A 20,278-nucleotide genomic window follows, 5' to 3' on the forward strand; every position below is an offset into this window, starting at 1 on the left:
GTTCTTTTGAAAGCGCTTCATCTTTTTCTCTCATACAAACATACATATCACACCCATTTTTTAGTTCAAGTTACTGAGTCACTTTGATGGATCAGCTGGTGCCAAAAAAATGCCCAGAGGTGAAGGTCGAGCTGCCAAGGACTGAGTCAAATGGGAACGAACCATTGATTTGTACATTATATATTTTGTATGACGAAGAGGCTCACCACCTTCGAGACTACCACATCTTCTACACTAGGAAGGTTTGTGTATTCAGACCTTGATTGCTGGAGTATTGGAGCTTCCTGGTTTCTATGCTACTACCTTTTCATTGTTACCATAATACTCACTGTTTGGACGAAGATGAAAATATGGAATCTGACATTGGAGCAGCTCCTGAAGTACACAGCGGGCCCTTCCCATCTTCCCTGTATATATATTAAGACATGGGTAATTTCATCAAATTTTTTCCCGATTTGATTATGTTGTAACATTAATTAAGAGGTCATACAGGCCTAGTGGTGCATTTGACTCTTTTAAGTCATGGGCAAGGGTCCTCAAAAGCTTTTCTTCCATTGTCCATGAAAAGAAGTGAATTTGACACTGTATGAGTCAAGACCACGGGTCTTGTTGTGATAAAGATCCTGTGACTTTGGCACCAACCGTATGGGACAAGTAATTCGTGGTCTAAGGAAGAAAATGAGGCAAGATGATTATTGCAGGGAAAGAAACCTCTTGAGCAGAGCTTGAATGTGTGGTTCTAATGAAGTAGGAAGTGTCGGTTGGGCTCTGAACAAACTAGGAAATTTTATGGTTTTCTCCCATCTGACATCGAAAAAGGTGCTTGCTTGTTTGTTGCTATCCCACTATAATAAAAGATGGGTCAATTTCCTTGTGAGATTTCGCTGTCTGAGATTCCCCTCTGCTACCCTTCTTTATTGATGATTTGCAATATTACTATTGAGAGGACAAAACGTGCGTGGGACATGGATTTTCCACAGTAATATATGATGGGTTCAACTGCACATGCTGCTTCAGTTTTATGTGATCTTTGCTTCATTTATGGCCATCTTGTTGATTAACTGAGAGATCATTTGGGAAAATGATTCTGTTTTTTTTTTATATTTATTTTTTACTTGTAATGGTTTTACGATTTTCCATTGGCATTGCCTCGTCTCCTTTAATTAGCGAGATTACTAAGGAAGTCGAGACTGGATATTGTAGAGAAAGTCCATTAACAAGAGAGAATGTAAGTTTTTCTCATATTTTCTTTTCTCTTCGAGAATCTGTACTACCAAATATTAAAATTGGTCTTTTTTTTTGTATGTGATTCTAAATATGCAAAGGTCCATTTTCAAAGCACACATTTATTCTCTTTGTGCTTGTTTTGAGATAAGCAGCTAGAGAAGAATGCCTTGATTTCGTATCTGTTCATTAAAAATACAGGATCTGTTCCATGCATTTTTGCCAGAGTTTGAATAATATATGGCACAAATATCATAATAAACCAAAGTAGCCAGGGTTAACTCTGGATAAACAAGAAATAAAGACTAATCCACTATCTCATCATCTCATGACAAGTCCAACAATATGAGAATAGGAGATAGACATCCAGAGTTTATCTTCCCCCTTTATAGAATAGCAGCAGCCGAAACACAGAAAAGAAACAGACAAGGAAGAGCAGTTTAAAACAAAACAAATTTAGATCCAAAAATGAATATAAAATGAGCTGCTTTCCCCAGTAAACTGATAGAAGCTAACCATGTGATCACCCTTTCCTTTCCCCCACTCCTCTCCTCATCATTCTCCTCTAGGCTACAGCAGGCATGTCTTTGAGCCATGGATCCAAAGGCTTCCCAATGGAGTAGACAATGAATCCAATTTCCCTCAACTTCTCGGCGTTGATAATGTTGCGCCCGTCAAACACGAAAGCAGGCTTCTGCATATTATCATAGATCCTCTGGTAGTCGAGTGCCTTGAACTCATCCCACTCGGTTAAAACGCAGATGCCATGAGCACCCTTGGTAGCTTCATAAGCATCCCAAGTGACTGAAACCTGTTTCACAGTCGTCGGGCTCATTGGCTGAAGATGAATTGGATGATCCCAATCAAACTTGTTCATGGACAGGTCCCGCTGGATCTGATCCTCGGTGACCTGTGGGTCATAGATGTTAATGGTGGCTTTGTCTCCCAGTAACCCCTTGCATACATCAATGGCAGGAGTTTCCCTTGTGTCACCAGTGTCCTTCTTAAAGGCAAAACCGAGGATGGCAATTTTCTTGCCGGATACTGTATTAAACATTGATGAGACGACCCTGTTCACAAACCGGTTCTTCTGGTAGTCATTGATCTTGATCACCTGTTTCCAGTAATTGGCTACCTCTGGAAGCCCATTGCACTCGCAGATGTACACCAAGTTGAGGATATCCTTTTGGAAGCAGGAACCACCAAATCCAACACTGGCATTCAAAAACTTGGGGCCAATCCTGGAATCCTTCCCCACAGCATAGGCCACTTCCGACACATCGGCTCCAGTTGCTTCACATAGAGCTGACATAGCATTGACAGAGGAAATTCTTTGAGCTAAGAAGGCATTAGCAGCAAGCTTTGAGAGCTCAGCTGACCAGAGATTGGTGGTTATGATCCTGTCCTGTGGTACCCAGTGAGCATAGACATCTGCCAGTGCTTTAATTGCTTTCTGACCTCCCGGTGTCTCCCGGCCTCCAATTAGGACTCGATCAGGGTTGAAAAGATCCTGAATTGCAGTCCCCTCTGCAAGGAACTCGGGGTTTGATAAGATCTGGAAGTTTATGCCTTTGCTGTTATGGGTCAGGATCTTCTCAATTGCCTCGGCAGTTTTAACAGGAACAGTGGATTTCTCAACCACAATCTTATCAGATTTGGAAACATCAGCAATCATTCGAGCAGCAGACTCCCAGTAGGTCAGATCAGCAGCTTTGCCAGCTCCGAGACCACGAGTTTTGGTGGGTGTGTTAACTGAAACAAAGATTATGTCAGCTTGATTAACATGTTTTTCTACGTCAGTACTGAAGAAGAGGTTCCTTCCTCGGCACCCCTTGACAACATCTTCCAGGCCAGGTTCATAGATTGGAAGTTGATCACTGTTCCAAGCTGCAATCCGAGTAACCGAAATGTCGACCACAACCACTTCGATGGCAGGGCATTTGAGTGCAATCACAGCCATGGTGGGACCCCCAACATACCCAGCTCCAATGCAGCAGATCTTCACCATTCTGATTCTTTTTCAGTTTTCTGATGTTTGGTAAATACACTGTATGAAAGCAAAAGGCAGAAAAAGTCAGGAAACGTGCTACCACATCAACCAATCTGAATCCAGCCATTCATAAAACTATTAACTGGAACATCCAGCTGTGTCAAGCACCGATTTTTCATAAGAAGGCAGGACAAGAAATAGTTGAGGGCTCAGAGTCACCTCCTCCAGGCAAAAAAAAGTCAGGAAAGGTGCCACCACGGCAACCACTCTGAACCTAACCATTTATAAAACTATTAACCGGAACATTCAGCTGTGTCAAGCACCAATTTTCATACGAGGGCAGGAGATTAAAAAAGATGAGGGCTCAGAGTCACTTCCTCCAATGAGGTATAGAAAACAATCAAAAAAGCCCTACAATTAATTTATAAACAAGTTTACAATGTCACAAGAGATTGATCAACTCAGATTCATCAATGCTGACAGAGGGACAAGAATCATCCAGCACACCACAAAGGTATCTAGCAAAAGGAAAGCCTAGAAAAAAGACAGAAAGCATTTGAGACAGTTACTCTAGTTGTCATTCCAACACAGTAAACAGCAAGATCAAGAAATGCATTTTAAAAGCAAGGGAAAACGATCTAAAAACAAATTGAAACAAATAATCTCGCTTGTCAATAATGTAGTTGAACTTGGGCAATTGGAATAAGGTATAAAAGAAAAAGTGGGTAAGATCAGAAGAATACCGTACATGAAAAAACAATTGAAAGATAAACAGAGAACACATTAGAACTTCAGAATGAAACTATATGAGATCAAGCAGAATATTTCGTCTCTGCCAAGACAATCACAATCCTAAAGTAGCTTAGATAAAGGCAGACAGAGTTGAAGAAAAAGGAGAGAGTTTCATAAGAAAATAAATGTCAGATTACAGAGTTGAAGAAAAGTAGAGAGCTTCGTAAGAAACTAGCTTAAGCCCTTTTCACTAGTAATTGGTAAACGACTGCTGGATTCAAGAAAAGAGGTACCAGAAAGTTGGCAAGATAACAGAACAGGGAGATCATACTCAAATACAGAAAAACAGCAACAGATCCAGAGCAAGCTGCAATACTATTCCAGATCTGACCATTTAGCTAAAAATCTCTCCAACCCAAGAAGCAGGAAAAATTAAAATAAATTCCATTGAGGAAAACCAGAAATCTTCCAAGATTTTTGAGATCCAGAGCAAGGAATGAACTGCTGAAAACCTTAATAAAATACGAGCGACTAAAATTTCCCAACAAGAGATTAAACCAGAAATACAATCACTTCGAATTGCACTGAGAAATCTCAGAACAGCATTACCTTCGGGAACCTCTTCTTCCAAATGAAGGAAGGAAAAAAACAAAGAGCGGGAGAGAAAAACCGAGGCTCTAGATCCCAGGTTCTTTTCTACGAAGAAACGCGGTCACCCAGACCCCTTAAATACATAAATTCCAGTGAGATCTACCTCCTCTATTTACATACTAATAAGCAAAGTCAGATTTAACAGCTGACCTGAATCATTCAACACGTTTTCAAGCTTACCTTCCACTAACAAACAAAAGAAAAGGAAAGACTAAGGAGGTGAGAAGAAAGCCCCTGTCTTTCGGTGCATATTCCAATCATACCCAGGTCCCTCCAAGTCATAAAATATAGAATTTTGCAGTAAGAGAATAAGAAACAAGAGAAAATCCATATATTGGAGGAAACCGCATCTTACATCCAAACAGCAGCTATAACAGTCTCAAGATTACATTTTTTAAAGAGCAGAAAGAAAAAATAACCAGCAGCACTTACCCACGTTCTGACAACATCAAATAATCAAAGAAAAAGAGAGAGAGAGAGAGAGAGAAGATGAGACCAAACTGAGATTCAAACGCTTCACAAGGCAGTACCCAGATCAGAAACCCACAGATTTTCATAATTGAGAAAAAGCTTATTTTTCAAGAAGAAATCTAAAAAGAAGAAAGTTAACTAGAACATATCAACAGTAAAAAGAAAAGTGATACTGGAACTGCTTATTTTAGATGAAAACAATGGGAAATGTACAATCGAAGAATACTTTCAGAAAACCCCATTATTACAAAAAAAAAAAAAAAAAACTTTCAACAGTATATGAAAACTAAAAGCAAGAATATCAAATATAGAATTCCCTCACCAACAAACCGTTTCCAGAAAGGTACAAGGAATCCATGATCTTATTAAAATTCAAAACCATTACAGTGTGGCGCTTTCATGTGCCCTGGCTTTTAACTGAGCACGAGGGTCTTACTAGTTCCAGTAAAAAAACCGATGAAAGCCTTCCAAACCCCAAAACTCTCTATTGGCAGTTCAAAAGGTGTTTGAGTGAAACGGAAGCCATTACCAAGAGAAATCTCCACCAATGAACGCTTATTTTACGAATACGAAGCGTTCTATTAACGTCAAGAGGATAGAAAAGGAAAACCCAGAAAAAATACAGCAAAAAAAACGAAAAAGAAAGCGTCTGACTAAGAAAGCAGACGTGAAAAACACTGCAACTGATGAGTATCATCAACATTCTGGAAAAAAAAAAAAAACAAAGGGAAAGAGGAAAGAAAAGAAAATGTTACCTTCCTTGCAGAAGTTCTCAGTAGAAACGACAATGGAAGTCGTAGGTGGTGAGTGGTGACCATTTAAATAACACTTATTTTGGGGAATCTCAAACTGAAATACTGATAAAGTATTAAATTTTCTGCTGTGTCCTTGCCCATGATTAACTGGCAAAGACACCTGTAATTAACCACCTTCCCGCGAATTTTCTTGGACCCTTTTGGACGATACTCGTATCACGACTCCCACTTCTGTCAATTTTGATTTTTGAGCCGCCATGACTGTGCAAATTATTAATATTTGCTTCCTTTGCTCGCAAAGACGTCCGAACCTACCGCGTTTATGATTCATCTTGTGGGAATTCTTACTTTTTTAAAGATTTAATTTTTATGCAGAGTCGGTGCTAATGCAAATGTGAATTCTCTCCTCGACTAAATGATTTTTTTTTTTTTTAAACACAAATGATACAAACCGTAGCTTTCCAATTCAAACAGTCGAATCGTAACCTTTCTGCAGCTTTGCGAAAAACCATGCAGCCGACGAAGGTAATGCACGAAACTCCATCGTCCGTGATGCCCGTGGGAACATTAACACGTGAAAACAAACCAGATGCCTTCGACCACGTGTTGTAAGCGGCCCATATATCCGATTTGCCCCCTGCCAGATGGCCCATATCAACTGATCCAGTTGATAAATAATGGACTTCAACGATAGGCCCATAGGATTTTTTTTTTCTCTACTTCGACGCTCACTTTGCTCTTTTGCAGCTTGAAATCCAATTCCAATCTGTTCACTTTCCGCGTGCAAAGTAGGAGTTTTTGTGGTTCCTGCACACACAGAACAAAGAAAAATTGACAAATATGCGTACGAGAAGATCAATAATGGTGAAAGAATAAAATGTTTAGTCTTTAATCTCTCCCGTAAAACTAATGGATACTCACATGTTCTCTAAACTTGGAAGTGATTTTGAAACCGGGTTGGAACTGGCAAAACTGATTGATGTTAACATAGGCGATGATGTATACTGATAGAGAGTGATGCTGGCTCGTCGTCCCGAGACTAAAAAGCCCTGGACGGGGAGACGGGAATACAAAATGTTGACCCTGATAGAAAATGAACAGATTCGGAATTTATAGTTGTTTGGAAGCAAGTTTTGATTTTAAATACCAGAAACTTTTACAGATGGTAGATATGAAAGGAAGAACCTGGATAGAGAGCAGATAAGAGAAACATAAAACAGAGCTACGAGAGAGGAAATGGGAGAGTTTGCAACTGTTTACCTTCTTCAGCTGAGAGGAATTCGGGAGAGTAAAAACCATGAAAAAGGCTTATAAATGGTTTAGCATCAAATAAAACGCTTCCCGGGTTAAATACAAAACCCTCTAGACTCTCATGTTCGAACATGTGTGGTTTTGATCGATTTTACCTTTCGGATTGATCAAGATTAGAATCGTTGAATGGAAACAGTTACAAATTTGAACCATTAGATCATGCGTTATAGATCTGAACGATCGGATTAGTTGGTTATAGATTTGAACGATCAGATCATGCCATTTAGATCTAATGGTTAGATCGAAAGCTATTATAGATCTGAACTGTTATATCAAAGTGGTTACAGATCTGATGGTCAGATTGTACATCAACGATTTGAACTGTCAGATCAAAGTGGTTACATATCTAGACGGTTATATCAAAGGGTGATTTTTCCTATAAGAATTAGTAAACTTTATAAATAGAGCTATAGAACATGAGAGAGTAACATAGAAGAAATTTTGAGCTTTGAAAAGAATTCTTAAAAGAAGAAAGTGTTCTTCGTGTTCCTAAGAGAAGTTCTAGTGTTTTTGAAACTATAGGAGGAAATATCCTCTGTTCGATCCGGTTTGAGTAGTCAGAAAAGGTTCTGTAAAGTTCATGAACCCACTTAGTATTGTGCACATCAAGAAAGGTCTGTTGTATCTTGAAAAAGGATCATCAGCATGTTGTGCGCTATAAGAGGTGAATCTCTTTTGAAGACAGTGAATACACTGGCCTGATAGAGGAATTATTGAAATTATTTATTATTTTCTATTTGATTGGTGAAGCATGTTGACAAAAGGTATGGATCAACACTTATAAATTTAGGTTTATTAAAGTGTTTATTACAATTCTGTGAGTTTATTATATTATTTTCTAACAAACAATGGTGGTTGTTTGATGGTCGAAGATGTATATACGATATAAATATGATGAAAGCCAAGTGCTTGAATGGTTGAGTAAATAAGCTTATTGTTTATGAATGTTGGTAATAGAGAATTTATGACATAAAAGGAAGTCTGGTTCCATTGGTGCATTTAGGTATCGGTCTGGGTCCAAGTCAAATTTATCTTAATAAAATATCTTTTTGAATTTGAGAGCATATCACACTGGGCAATTTCTCTCGGGATTTCCTCTATAGTGTTGGCTTGATCGTTTGCCTCAGTTGTGTATGTTTCGCATCGTCATCTCCAAAATTTTTGCTTACCCGCAGGAATTTCTTTGAGGTAGTCATACTTAGTCCAACTTGTTTTTTTTATTTTTTATTTCTACAATTATATTCTCCTTCTAATTTTATTACCATGGTATTTATCTTATCTAACTTTCTTCCCTCTATAACCCTTTTTACTTTGTCTACCTTTGTCCTACCAACTTTTTTTAAACGCTCATTTACCTCTTCAGGTTAATCCCTTGTGAAGCTACTTGAGTTGGTTTTTTTGTTATTATATTATATTAGTGTTTTTTTTAAGTCCATTGAGAGTTTTTACTAGTGCCCTTACGTGGGTTTTTTATCGTCATCCTTTGAGTGATAAACAATACCTTGTTTAGTGATTATTATCACTAATTTGTGTTTGAAATCCTTTGAAATTGGTTTTGACTCCTTTTATTTAATTACCCATATTTTTTTTGTTTTTTGAGAGTCTATCTAGTTGAGCACTTATCCTTAGGACACCTTGATGGACGAGATAATTGCTATAATTATTTTATTTTTCAAGCTGGGATCATTGTCACTACCTCTCACCTTGACGGGAGGGATATGAGGAGGATTATGAAGGATAGTATACGCGACACAATCTACTATGAAGAATTCTACGTGCTGTGGTAATCAATTTTTTTCCTGGCCAAAATATCTATGTTAAGGGAGTAGAATATGATTTTTTTTCTTAAAGACTAAAAATATTTTTATTATAAGTTGAAGTTAATAAACTTCGGGTTGAGGGGCAGTGTTAAAGAGTAGGTATAAAAGAGTCGTACATGACTCTCACAATAATAAATTTCACACAACAATAATTCATATGGTAGAGTCTTACAGGAATCTCACGGAAGAAAATCTTGCAAAAGAGACCATTAAAAGGTGTTTTAGTTATTTTAGTATTATGATCATATTCAATTGCTTAATTACAAAGTACTTATCTCTAAGAATTAGACTTTTGGCGTAAATGAGACATGGGGTATTTTAGCTATAATTTAATTCTAGTTATTTCATCTAGAAGCTCATTATACTCGGTTATAATCAAGTCAATAAATTATTTATCTTTTCCAGTATTTTTTCTAACAATATACTTGATAACGATATAATGTCAAAAACAAATTTTGTAATTAATATAGGTATTGATAGTCTCTGACTGCTTACATGAATTTGGAACATTCTTCTATGATTGAACTCAAAAGAGTAGAATTCATGAATTTATAACTTTATTCTATGATTGAACGTAGGAAGAATTGATCTATATCACTATTCAACACGAAGAACAACATAGTCTATCTTCCCATTTAGAAATTGGACTGTATGAGGTCAACTATCTTCTTATCCACCTGGAAAGCAGTAGCCAAGATATGAGCGGGAATCTTTGGGGTAGACCCAAAAGTAGCATTAGCAATGGTGACCACCCCAGGGTTCTGGCTTGTCAAAGCAGCAAATGCCACAGCACTAGTGTTCCCCATGTTGAGTTGAAAGTGGATGAGTCCAACGGGGAAGACGAACACGTCTCCCTTCCGAAGCAATTTGCTTATGAGACGATTATCAGGGTTAGAGGTGACGAAACCGGCAAAGAGAGAGCCCTCCAGGACAATCAAGAGCTCTGCCGCTAGTGGGTGTGAGTGGGGAGGGTTCTGGCCGTAGGGAGCGTAGTCAATCCGAGCAATGGAGATGCCCTGAGTGTTGAGACCAGGAAGCAGGTTAACGTTCACTAATGTCACCGTGGAACCAACAGCGCTTGTTGGAGGTCTCACTCTGTGAAGCCCAGGGAACAAGAAATCGTTGGCTGCTGTAAGTTTCGGATCCTTACAGACAAACCCATTTACCTTAACTGCAAACAGCAACTTCACATCAGTTGTTTTGAAAAAAAAACAACCATTAAAACACTGAAAAACACTTTGAAGAACGTCGTCAAGTACCGGTGCTGTTGAGGTCTGCAACACAAAAATCTTGCAAAGGAGCTGGATCAAATGCCAATGTAAGTGGAGAAACTAAGCAGAGGATAAAAAGAAGGATTGTGTTAGCCGTTGCCATTCTTTCCGTGCAAGGGAAAGGAAGAGGAAGAGCATTGGTTGAAAGGAGAACCAGGAGAAGTGCGTTTTATACAGAAGGAAGAAGACAGGATTTGTTGATTGTATCTTGTGATATAATTCATACATGAAACATGTGAAGGAGGACCTTGCCAGCCTGTGACCAGTACATTGGCCGCTTGGTTTGCTCACAGGCAATCTGCAAGCTCATATTGGAATCATTAAACAGTTCTCGTTTACGATTTGGAAGTTATACCTAGAAACATATTAAAATGGTTATCGACCCGATCAAATAATTAAAATTAGACCTGCAGGTTATCGATTCAATCAGGCTTTTAGGTCTGGTTTGGTTGGTTCCACTAATTGGCCAAAGGGTGCAACCCGTGATATGAACTTTTAATTTAGTTCATATATGTTCATTCTAATTAAATAGAAATTATAAAGTATAAGAAGAAGACTTCATGTACTTTCGTAGTGTCAACATTTTTTATTTTATTTTTTGAATTTTATGTGGTACTTGGTATCCACAATATTGAGTTCTTAGAGCAGATACTCATATGTGGGTTTTCACCTAAATTATCCACTTATAGAGCTACAAAAGAGGGTATACACGCTAGGGAGAGTGTTAAGGAGTAGTTTTACATGGATTAGTAAATAGAAAGATGTTGAGTTTATTAGTTGGAAAAGAGGTTTCCTAAGTTAGTTAGTCATTTTGGGACAGAGCTTGGACCCAATTTCAAACATTTCTTGTAAGATTATTATGATTTAAGCATCATTAACGACAACATTCATTTCAGAATCAATCCTAGGAAGATTAAAGAAAAGACAAGATTGAAATGTTCAGAATCAATCCTAGGAAAATTAAAGAAAAGACAAGACTGAAATGTTTAGAATCAATCCTAGGAAGATTAAAGAAAAGACAAGACTGAAATGTTCTTTTTGAATGCAAGACAAATAAGTTGGCTATATCAAGTACAAGGCTTTTACTGGGATTATAACAACCTTGGGAAGTTGTACATTGTGGGAAAATATAGTCCGTATACTTGTGAATACAACATGTACAACATGTGGAAAAATATAATCCGTGTATAGCTATAAATACAACATGTGCAGCATGTGAGAAAATACAATTTGTGTACAGATGTGAATATTTTACTTTTTTCTAGTGATTGTAATTCTTGATTAGTAGGTATTAGATTTTAATTTGATTTTGATTTGTATCTCTAGGATTAGGTAGTTACTTAATATAGTGACACTTTTTTGTACGTATAAATCATTGTAATTCGTCTTTGTTTTTCAATACAATTACCTAGTTCGATATATTTTATCACGGTATCAAAACTTTAAGTTTTTTTTTTGGTGAAGTCACCACCTAATCGTGAATTCCAATCTCCTTTTTTTTCTCTAAACCATGTGTTCATTCATCGAAACCAACAACACTTCAGAAGTTTCTTTGACCAACAACAACAAGTCTACCACAATGGGAAAATTGTAAAATATTCAGGTAACATATTGGTTGAATAGGAAAATTTATCTAAAGTGGTCTCAATTGGTATGCACGTACTTGAAGGGAAGAAAAAATTTGAGTCACTTGCTTGGCACTGGTCCGAAACAAAGTGATCCTAAATTTGATGCTTGGGATGAACAAGATTCTTTGGTGATGTCTTGGTTATGGAACTCTATGTTACCAGAAATTAGTGATACATATATGTTTTTTAGCACGACCAAGGAGATATAGGAAGTAGTCCACCAGACCTATTCTAAATTTCGTAATGTTGCACAAATTTATGAGATCAAGACAAAAAATTTAGTAGCTAAATAGGTAAATCAATTAGTCATAAAATATTCATTTTTTTAAGAACCTATTGCAAGAGATGGACCATTATCAATGGATCTAGATGAAATATAGTTAAGATGCAATTATCCTTCAAAGGTTTGTTTAAAAATATAAAATTTATAAGTTTCTTACTGGATTAAACATTGAGTTTGATGCCATAAGAGTGCAAATACTTGAAAAAGATGATTTGCCATATTTGAATGAGGCAATAACAATTGTTCTTCGTGAGGAAGGTAGAAGGGGTGTTATGATTGAAACTCCCACAATTTATTTTCTAAAATATTAAACCAATTCTAAATCTGAGTTTTCTAGAAACAGATATCAATATTGAAATGGTCAATGGTCATTCCGGCCAAAGAAGAAATATTAAACCAATTCCAAAATCTATTAGATTCTTTATCTCAAAAGAAAGAAATATGTCAAAGTCTAGTTTTATAAGAATCAACTCTCATGTCAATCAGATCTATACGGAAGGAGATAATAATTGCTATAGACGAATTTGTTGAATAGTCCCACTCCGATACCATGTAAAGAACGACTTATAAAATAGCAAACACAATGAAACAAGAGACCTAAGGGTGTGTCTTTCATAACCTCCCTACATTCATAATAATGATACTCTTAGATTGTCAAATACCCGTGTTACGATTCCAAATCATATTAGAGACATTATTCATCAAATTACATCAATGGCCGGGTCACAGATTTCATAAGTAATGGCTTAATGTGTGGCCTGCAATCACTGACAATCATAAACAATAATATCATGCAGATTACAAGTTAGACTCACCCCTTAGTATTTTTTACATGTCCTTGTTGACACCCTTAGATTCCATTTTTTTGGACTAGAGAGGAAATTGACCCAACAAAGATTTTTAGCCTAAAATATCATGTTTACTAAAGAAAAGAGCAACACTTTCAAAGTAAGATTTACCATGTGGGTATCGAAAAGGCCAAAATCCAACATGAGATGCTCAATATAAATCTTACAGGTCCAAGTTTCACCCTGTGTAGAGTTCTACATCTTCTAGCTTATTCCAAAATCCATGTTCAAAAGTCAATACAGGTGGCCAAAAAGAGGAAGGGGAATTCCTGGTTCAGGATTTCCCCTAATCAGTCCTGATGTCACGATAAAATGTATCTTTTACAGGTACTGTTACAGAGCCTATTCTTAGGGCGTAATAAATATACGAAACCCTTGATTACAAAACTCTACTCCTGCAAAATTCTCTGATTTGTTACCTTCAATGGATGATTCACGCAGCAATCAGCTGTTCCACATTGATGGGCTCCACGTACTGTCTTGACCCAACGAACATCAACTTGGTGAAGATCTCGGAGGCCATCTCTGTAGGGTGGTAGAGATCCCAGAAGACGTGATCCTTCCTGTTTGAACAGTATCTTGCGATTGGCAGGCACGGCAGCTTTGCTCTCAAATCGCCCAACCCACAGCAAGCAGCCGACACCTCTGTAAAACCTGTCGTTCCCCAGTCCCAGAAGAGAGATTTCAATTAAAAAAGAAAATTAAGGTTGAGTTTAGAAGCGAATGATCCATGATTACCGTACCATAAGCTGCTGGGTTTTGAATGAAGTTCAGAAGTGCCAGGTAAGTGTTGAAGAAGGAGTACACCATGTCTTTGAACTCGGCTTTCATCTCTGCTAACAGTGTCTTGACGCCTTCGTTGTATTTAACTGACCAGTAATTTGTTTCTTCGTTACAGCCTCGACTTTTGTTCTGAAGCCTTTGTGCTGGGCAGCAGCCAATTGCTCCGGCGCCGACGAAGACCAGCTTCCGGGCACCCAGATTGTAAATTCTCTGAAGGGAAACCATCCATGAAACAGATTTTAGATCAATAATTCGAGCTTTACTTTCTGCTAACTACTTGCGACTGTTTAATTGGGTTTACCTTCATTTGGCCTTTCAGATTGGAGAGAAGCAAATCTACGTACTGTTGAGGAGTGTACTTCGAGCGGATCGATGAATCCTGCTTGAAGTATCCAAGCAAGTCATTACTTCCGATGACAATCCCGAAAAGGGAGCTGGCCAGATGCTTCTGAGCTTGAACGCTTCCTAGTTCTTTCACTAATTCTCCATACACTAGGGAGTGGTACTGAATCTGCTTGTTTAGTGCGATCGTCTCCCCCTGAAAGTAAAGTAAATATAATTCTAGTGACATGGGTAGTATTCCTGAATCCAATAAATTAAAGCTTGAGCTGGAAAAATAATGGTGAAAGAGCTTTTACGTACAAAGACATTGTCGGAGCCATCCAAGATGCCTGCTCCTCCTGAAGCGAAGCTGACACCGGTCAGAAAGAGATTGCTCTTATTGGTTGCAGAGGTGAGAGAGAGATAAGGTGGAGGCGTTGGTAGGCCAACCTTTTCAGCTGGAGGAACGGGAACCACTTATTTGTGAGCAGAAATTCAAACAAAATTATAAACTCTGAGAGCAAGACATAAAGTATGAGGAGAAGAAGCCGAGATTCTGACAAAACCTATCATGTGTAATGTATATGTCACAGTTCTTCAGTCTGCCCGGCTTCAGCACAGTTACAGGCTTACGGCAAGTTCAACGGAGAAAGGAAGAAGAGGGCGAAAGTACCAATAAAATCTGCAGAATTTTTGCCGTTGCTGAATCTTCCGGTGGCTTTCTTTCCTGGATAATCGACACCGTTGTGAGGGAAATTCGCTTTGAGGGTGGAGAGCTTCAGGTGATTGTTGTTGCCTGCGTCGACTAACGAGTCTCCGAAGACGTAAACGGCCGGAACTTTCTGTGCTTCTGACAGCAATGAAGATAAGCTCACGATGAAGAAGAAGAAGAAGGAATAACAAATACATTGGCTGTTAAATGCCATCCTCTCTCGTCTCTCTCCCTCCTTAATTCCCTGGTTTAATATAAAGGTGAGTGTCAGGGAGCGCAGGAGGGAGGATGACTGACGAGGACATTAAAGCCGTGTGGGCTCATCGCTGGAATGAGAATTGACTTCAAATCTGGAATCCTCTTTACTGCTTTTCTTAGTTCAGCTTTTTTGAAAAGGGTGAATCTTCCTGTCATTTACCATCTAATTTATTCGGATCATATGACCATAACACCGTTAATCAGCATCTCCGTAGATTTAAAAACAATATCCACGTAAAGGATGATCTGGTAAAGCTTCCCCTGGTTCTCTTAATTTACTGACTCGCTCTCCAAAAAATCAGTGACACCTCCTTATGGGTTTTGTATTTGCGTTATTTGCCGACTCCGAAGAAAGAACACAGCCACCATCCAAATGAAAATCTGGAAAAAAAATTCTCAGAAACTTGTAAGCCAGAGAACAATAATTGAGTGATGAAACACGGAGTCGTCCCGCCCACCACGAAGAAAGCGATTTGGGGGGCGAAGGATTGTCTGGTTGTGGTGAGAGCGGCAAGATGAAAGGGGAGAAGGGCGGCCATGGGAGACGGAGGAGGAGAAATTGCTTGGTTGGTTGGTGATCAGGGGCCCCAGACAATCTGATCGCTTTGCCAAAAGTCGTTGCTGGGATTCTTGACGTGGTGGAAGGGGAAAGGAGGCCGCAGTGACAGTGTGGATTGTGCCGACGCAGAAACGGAAAGGAGACGTTCCGTCTTTCACTCCCTTAGATAATTTCATAGGATTAAACAAAAGGAAATCGTTTGGGGCGATGACAAAGGATTGAGAGGACGTGCTGCTCATCAATATGGAAAGATGAAGAGATCATCAGAATTCCAGAACCAAGACTCGTTTTAACCTTCTTTCACCCTTTCTTTTTGGACCGTGATGGAGACATCAAGCAGTAAACCCAGAATACCAGAGGTTGATCTGTCGCTGATGTCTCACCTTCCACACAACAACAACTTGTCTTTCTTCCGTGAATTCAATATTGAGCTCTGTAAGCAATGGAATACAGTGTCTTCTTACTAAGGAAATTTGCGGAACCAGTAAGAACAAAAGAGAAGACTGGTTTCAGAACTGAAAAATATTAAACACGAATCACCCCATCTGGAAGGTTAAAGTCATTGAAAGAGCTCACATAACTACGGACTTCTGATTCTTGTTTAACAAATCAGAAGAAATATGTTGGAAAAATTGTGTCTTACCCAACTCCTCCTGGTGTCTACAAGAATAATATAAACTCTTATGTGAAACACAAAAAATATTAAATCAGGTGACTTGATGATTTAAATGATCAAATTTTACATGTCTACAGCGTGATATTGATGAATTTTCTTTAGTTACCCTTGTTCAAGCTATATATATTATTTTTGTAGGTTTAATGGAAGTTGGAGCTCAAATCCGGCTCGTTCTCAAGCTCAAACTCGGTTAACACATTTGGGTTTGAGCTCGATTCTAGTTTTAGGTTTGAGGTTGAACTCAAGTTCGAGTTCGAAGTATTCATATCAAACCAAACTCAAACATATTCAAACTTGGTTCGGCTCAATGCCAACAATAGAAGAACATCCAAAAGACAGTACGGAGCACAATTAAGAACAGAAGAAGAGGAAAGGGGAAAATAACAGACCTTTCTTTGCCTAGTAATAGCAATCCGGGTACAGAAAATCCTAGCATAGTTTTGCTCTTTTGGGTTCTTTAATTCTGTGACTGAACTTTTTATTGGTCATTGTACCTACTAAACAACGGAAACTTCTACTAAATCGCAGAGGACAAATCCGCATTACTTAAGAGAACTGGAACCAGGAGATAACCATCTGATTGACCATTTAAATGTATCCAACCAATTAAAAACCAGCTTAAACATGTTAAACCAATTCAAAATTGCACAAGATTTACATTGCCAATTTGTTTCGCTTACCAAATTTCCAAAACACAGTTGCTTATTTTTTTTTTCCTTTTCTACATAATTTGCAAGCCATGCATGAAGAAATGGTAAAAGTCATAGAATTTTATAAGCAGCTTTCAACATTCAATCGAAGATTCAAACCTTTCTCCTCGTAGAAACCATTTATGCAGCCTCAGTATGCACTTTGAAGATCAGAAGGAGAAGATGTCTTGGAAGAACTTGCTCAACGCACCTTTGTGAGTATCAAAATCCAACAATTTGGTAATTGCATTCTGCACCCATCAAACATGTTGTAATACTATAAAGCCTTTAATTAGTTTGTCAATCATATAGTTGAAAAAGACGACCCTCACCTGATACAGATTATCTTGAGCTAATATTTCCTTGTTGGATGAACGCTCGATATGTTTGTCATATTCTAGGTTTTCCAATACAAGTGATGCCCTCTGAAGAACCTCCTCAGGCACTCCTATGTCAGGCAAAAGAGCAAGTAATAAACTCATCTTTTGTCTGGCAGCAACTACTTCTAATAGTACAGGCTAATGTTGACAGATATAACCATTATTTTCGTCAGCTGGTATTCAATGAGATATATCTAAAAAATTTGTCAAATAATGTGAAAAGGAATCCAACTAAATATATAAATGGTTAAAATCAGCTAAGAAAGTCTTGAAGGAAATTTTTGCTACTGTAAAGCCAATCACGCCTCACCAGCAAGTGATGCACAGTGCAATCCTGCAAGATACACCAACACGATTATCAATCAACATAAGACCCCAACAAGTGGTAAATAATGAAAATTATTATAAGGTGATCAAGTTGAGAAAATAATAACGAAAGAAAACTATGAATAGTTTGTGCACTCACCGTAGCTTAAAAGTGCATGTCCTGAAACAAGTCTGCAAAGAAAAAATGTCCTCTTTTATTAGCATTAACAGTTAGTTTCCTCCACATAACATAAGACAACAAAATATATTAGGACTAGAGGAATTCTTAAACCACATCCAACACTTGAGAAAACATGGACCTCAAACATTCAAAGGTCCAAGCAGTAGTTCATCTCAAAACTGTACAATGTGATGGAAACAAAGCTTTGAATAGGATGTCTTCATACCGGTAAAGGAAAATTATGTCTTCCATATCAGGGCAGTTCTCCTCAGGTCTCAACACACTCATGGTGTAAAACTTGATGTTCTGGGACTGGAAGCCATATGAACTTTTTATGAAAATGTATGAATGAAGAATGTACTTTTTATGAAATGACAAGGAACTGAATTCACAGATGTTTGACTTTACCAACCTCCAGTAAGCAACTCTGGCTAAATATTTCAGACAAGTGCGTACACACCAGAACCTGCATTCAGTAGATAATAAAAATTCAATTTCAAATAGAAACTATAGTGAGGTAAATCTACATCTTAAACAAAACTACGAATAATTAAATAGAAGATGCAGACGAACAAGTAAGAAAAAGGTTGCATTAATTATTACAAACCTTGGGAGCATGATCATAGTTGGCAAAATGATTAATGGCTGAAGCAAGGAGACCAATACCATCTGTTGAATGAAGAACATGAAATAACACTTTTTTCTTTATTAGGAGTACAGATATCAAAAGCGATTTTTTATTTGTATTTTAGTAACCCATACATAGGGTAAGTCTATGAAAAGGACAAGTATTTATTTTATTTTTGAAGTTGAATAGTCACAGAATGATACAATAGTAAACTGTGCACTAGGTAGCAAAATTTCTACTGGATGGAGAGAAAAAATAATGAACAGCAAACCTTCTGCTAGAGTGCCTTTGCCAAATTCATCTATCAAACACAAAGATCGTGAGGTTGCCTGCCTACACAAATGATCTTTACTATCAACAGACAAATAAAAAAAAGGGGCATACAAATGCTTCTACAAAAATGGTTTAGCGTAAAGATATATATCATATACACAAGCAAGTTCAACTAAATATAGGTGATCCACAATAATGATGCATCAGTGTTTACAGAAATGTTAGGTTATGACGGACAGATTCAATGATGGGAGTCCACAAGGGGTGTTTTGTTTATGTAATAAAGATAGGACAGCCAAGAGGTGCATTCCATTTGGCAAGATGAAAATCAATATCTTTCCTCAACCTTGCTGCATGCTGGAATATGAAGTCAGCCACTCAACTGCGTACGTGAATTATTACTCATATGGAATCTACAAAACAAAAAGTCATATATATATATGTAAATATACCTCAGCATAATTCCCACTTGATGCAGATCAATCATAAAGGTTGACTGTTCGACTGTCAGAAATTTGCTACCCATTGCACAAAATATCCTGTTTCAACTATAATGTTACACAAGCATTAACAATAGAGAGCCATTTCCCAACCATTACAATTAGAAACATATAACTCATTATGTCAGCATTCAAAAAAAAAAAAAAAAAACTCATCATCTCAGTTGCATAAACATCAAACCTATCTGTCAAACCAACAGTAGCAGAATCTGCTGGAACAAAGCTTCCAATATGGGAAAGAAAAACCACCAATGCTACCTGAAACATAAGTTCTCTGTGATGATTTATGTAACACATTTTTAAAGCGAACTTTACAAGACTAAGTATATAAAGGTTTGACTAAAATTTAATAATGTAATAATTTTTATTCAAGTACTCAAGTAGTTTATTCTCATTTAGGTCTTCAGTTTCAGCATCAAAACAATCTAATTCAAGTAATAGACGGATTCAAAACCCAAATAAATAAAGAGTTTTAATTAATAGTCACTATTTTTAAATTTTCTTGATCTTAAAAGTCTGTCAAACCCTTTTTACACCCTGAAATATTCAATAGCCTGACAAAGTTGAAGCACTTTACATTTTCTCCCGGAATCATGTCTTTGCATTAATAGTCACTATCTTTAACATAAAGAAGTTACTTTTCAATTTCTCATATGTTTTTACATCAACTAAATTCCACGATAACTTAAAAAAAATTCAAATTGAACATTTTATAAATGTTGGTGGGTAAAAAAAACCCACCACTCTATAGTTGTACATATGCTCTATGTCCCAGGCTAGTTTTCTGAAAGTGTGAGCTGTTGTAAATGGGAGAATAATCCCATGTCAGTTTCTGCCTTAAAAGATTCTATGCTTATAACTTGGAAACAGGCCTTCTGTTTTCAACTAGTCGTTTTAGAGGAACTGGCCCTGACTTTAACAATATTATTGAAATATGTATATCAGGGGTATTATGGTCTGGTTACTGTATATTTGTTTCCCCTCATAGATTAGATAGTCTTTACGTTTTTATTAGACTCAGATGATAC

The 20,278-nt window shown here is 37.5% G+C and overlaps 5 protein-coding genes across 8 annotated transcripts in view; 1 reads left to right on the forward strand and 4 right to left on the reverse strand.

Annotated features, from left to right (window-relative positions):
• LOC137952916 (pre-mRNA-splicing factor ATP-dependent RNA helicase DEAH1-like) overlaps positions 1–1,004 on the forward strand; it is a 39,800-nt gene extending 38,796 nt beyond the window's left edge. Inside the window, exon 28 of the mRNA XM_068800027.1 lies at positions 96–1,004. Coding sequence (XP_068656128.1) covers positions 96–145 — 50 coding nt within the window. The 3' untranslated portion in view covers positions 146–1,004. The remainder of the gene's footprint in view (positions 1–95) is intronic.
• A 478-nt stretch (positions 1,005–1,482) lies between these two features.
• LOC137952843 (UDP-glucose 6-dehydrogenase 4-like) lies at positions 1,483–4,663 on the reverse strand. The gene is made up of 2 exons (XM_068799916.1): positions 4,556–4,663; positions 1,483–3,271 (listed from the first exon to the last, which is right to left on the reverse strand). The coding sequence occupies exon 2, from the start codon at positions 3,230–3,232 to the stop codon at positions 1,790–1,792; it is 1,443 nt and encodes a 480-aa protein (XP_068656017.1). The 5' UTR covers positions 3,233–3,271; positions 4,556–4,663; the 3' UTR covers positions 1,483–1,789.
• Positions 4,664–9,589: 4,926 nt separating this feature from the next.
• Positions 9,590–10,535, reverse strand: LOC137952696 (putative germin-like protein 2-1). The gene is made up of 2 exons (XM_068799759.1): positions 10,452–10,535; positions 9,590–10,228 (listed from the first exon to the last, which is right to left on the reverse strand). Exons 1-2 carry the CDS (start codon positions 10,533–10,535, stop codon positions 9,590–9,592), a joined length of 723 nt encoding a protein of 240 aa, XP_068655860.1.
• A 2,571-nt stretch (positions 10,536–13,106) lies between these two features.
• LOC137952961 (GDSL esterase/lipase At5g55050-like) lies at positions 13,107–15,170 on the reverse strand. The gene is made up of 5 exons (XM_068800101.1): positions 14,762–15,170; positions 14,410–14,546; positions 14,069–14,305; positions 13,728–13,977; positions 13,107–13,638 (listed from the first exon to the last, which is right to left on the reverse strand). Exons 1-5 carry the CDS (start codon positions 15,012–15,014, stop codon positions 13,418–13,420), a joined length of 1,098 nt encoding a protein of 365 aa, XP_068656202.1. The 5' UTR covers positions 15,015–15,170; the 3' UTR covers positions 13,107–13,417.
• LOC137952959 (DNA mismatch repair protein MSH5) overlaps positions 14,898–20,278 on the reverse strand; it is a 33,220-nt gene continuing 27,839 nt past the window's right edge. Inside the window, exons 25-35 of one of the 4 annotated variants that reach the window (XR_011112335.1) lie at positions 19,432–19,508; positions 19,203–19,289; positions 18,749–18,810; positions 18,457–18,518; positions 18,262–18,315; positions 18,076–18,161; positions 17,829–17,860; positions 17,673–17,696; positions 17,315–17,430; positions 17,103–17,233; positions 14,898–14,938 (exon numbers count right to left, since the gene is read on the reverse strand). Coding sequence is in view for 2 of the 4 variants with exons in the window: in XM_068800099.1 (XP_068656200.1) it covers positions 17,153–17,233; positions 17,315–17,430; positions 17,673–17,696; positions 17,829–17,860; positions 18,076–18,161; positions 18,262–18,315; positions 18,457–18,518; positions 18,749–18,810; positions 19,203–19,289; positions 19,432–19,508 (681 nt within the window). In the remaining 2 variants the exon portion in view is untranslated. Of the gene's footprint in view, positions 14,939–15,808; positions 16,051–16,901; positions 17,260–17,314; positions 17,431–17,672; positions 17,697–17,828; positions 17,861–18,075; positions 18,162–18,261; positions 18,316–18,456; positions 18,519–18,748; positions 18,811–19,202; positions 19,290–19,431; positions 19,509–20,278 lie in introns of those variants that run through there. The other 3 variants (XR_011112334.1, XM_068800099.1, XM_068800100.1) reach the window with 3 other exon arrangements.

The sequence above is a fragment of the Aristolochia californica genome, unplaced genomic scaffold (genome assembly GCF_029961685.1).
Source record: "Aristolochia californica isolate CCGP_79_NKW_82.1479 unplaced genomic scaffold, dmAriCali1.0.hap1 SCAF_16, whole genome shotgun sequence".
Classification (NCBI taxonomy): domain Eukaryota; kingdom Viridiplantae; phylum Streptophyta; class Magnoliopsida; order Piperales; family Aristolochiaceae; genus Aristolochia; species Aristolochia californica.

Bases quoted from the DNA above. Each gene is read 5' to 3' on its own strand.
- LOC137952696 (XM_068799759.1), bottom strand. From the start codon at position 10,535: ATGAGCTTGCAGATTGCCTGTGAGCAAACCAAGCGGCCAATGTACTGG. The intron at 10,229-10,451 runs GTATGAATTATA...TTTGTGTTGCAG, and splicing joins TCCTCCTTCACATGTTTCAT to ACCTCAACAGCACCGGTACT.
- LOC137952843 (XM_068799916.1), bottom strand. From the start codon at position 3,232: ATGGTGAAGATCTGCTGCATTGGAGCTGGGTATGTTGGGGGTCCCACC.
- LOC137952961 (XM_068800101.1), bottom strand. From the start codon at position 15,014: ATGGCATTTAACAGCCAATGTATTTGTTATTCCTTCTTCTTCTTCTTC. The intron at 14,306-14,409 runs GTACGTAAAAGC...CTTTACTTTCAG, and splicing joins ATGGCTCCGACAATGTCTTT to GGGGAGACGATCGCACTAAA. The intron at 13,639-13,727 runs GTACGGTAATCA...GGGGAACGACAG, and splicing joins TCAAAACCCAGCAGCTTATG to GTTTTACAGAGGTGTCGGCT.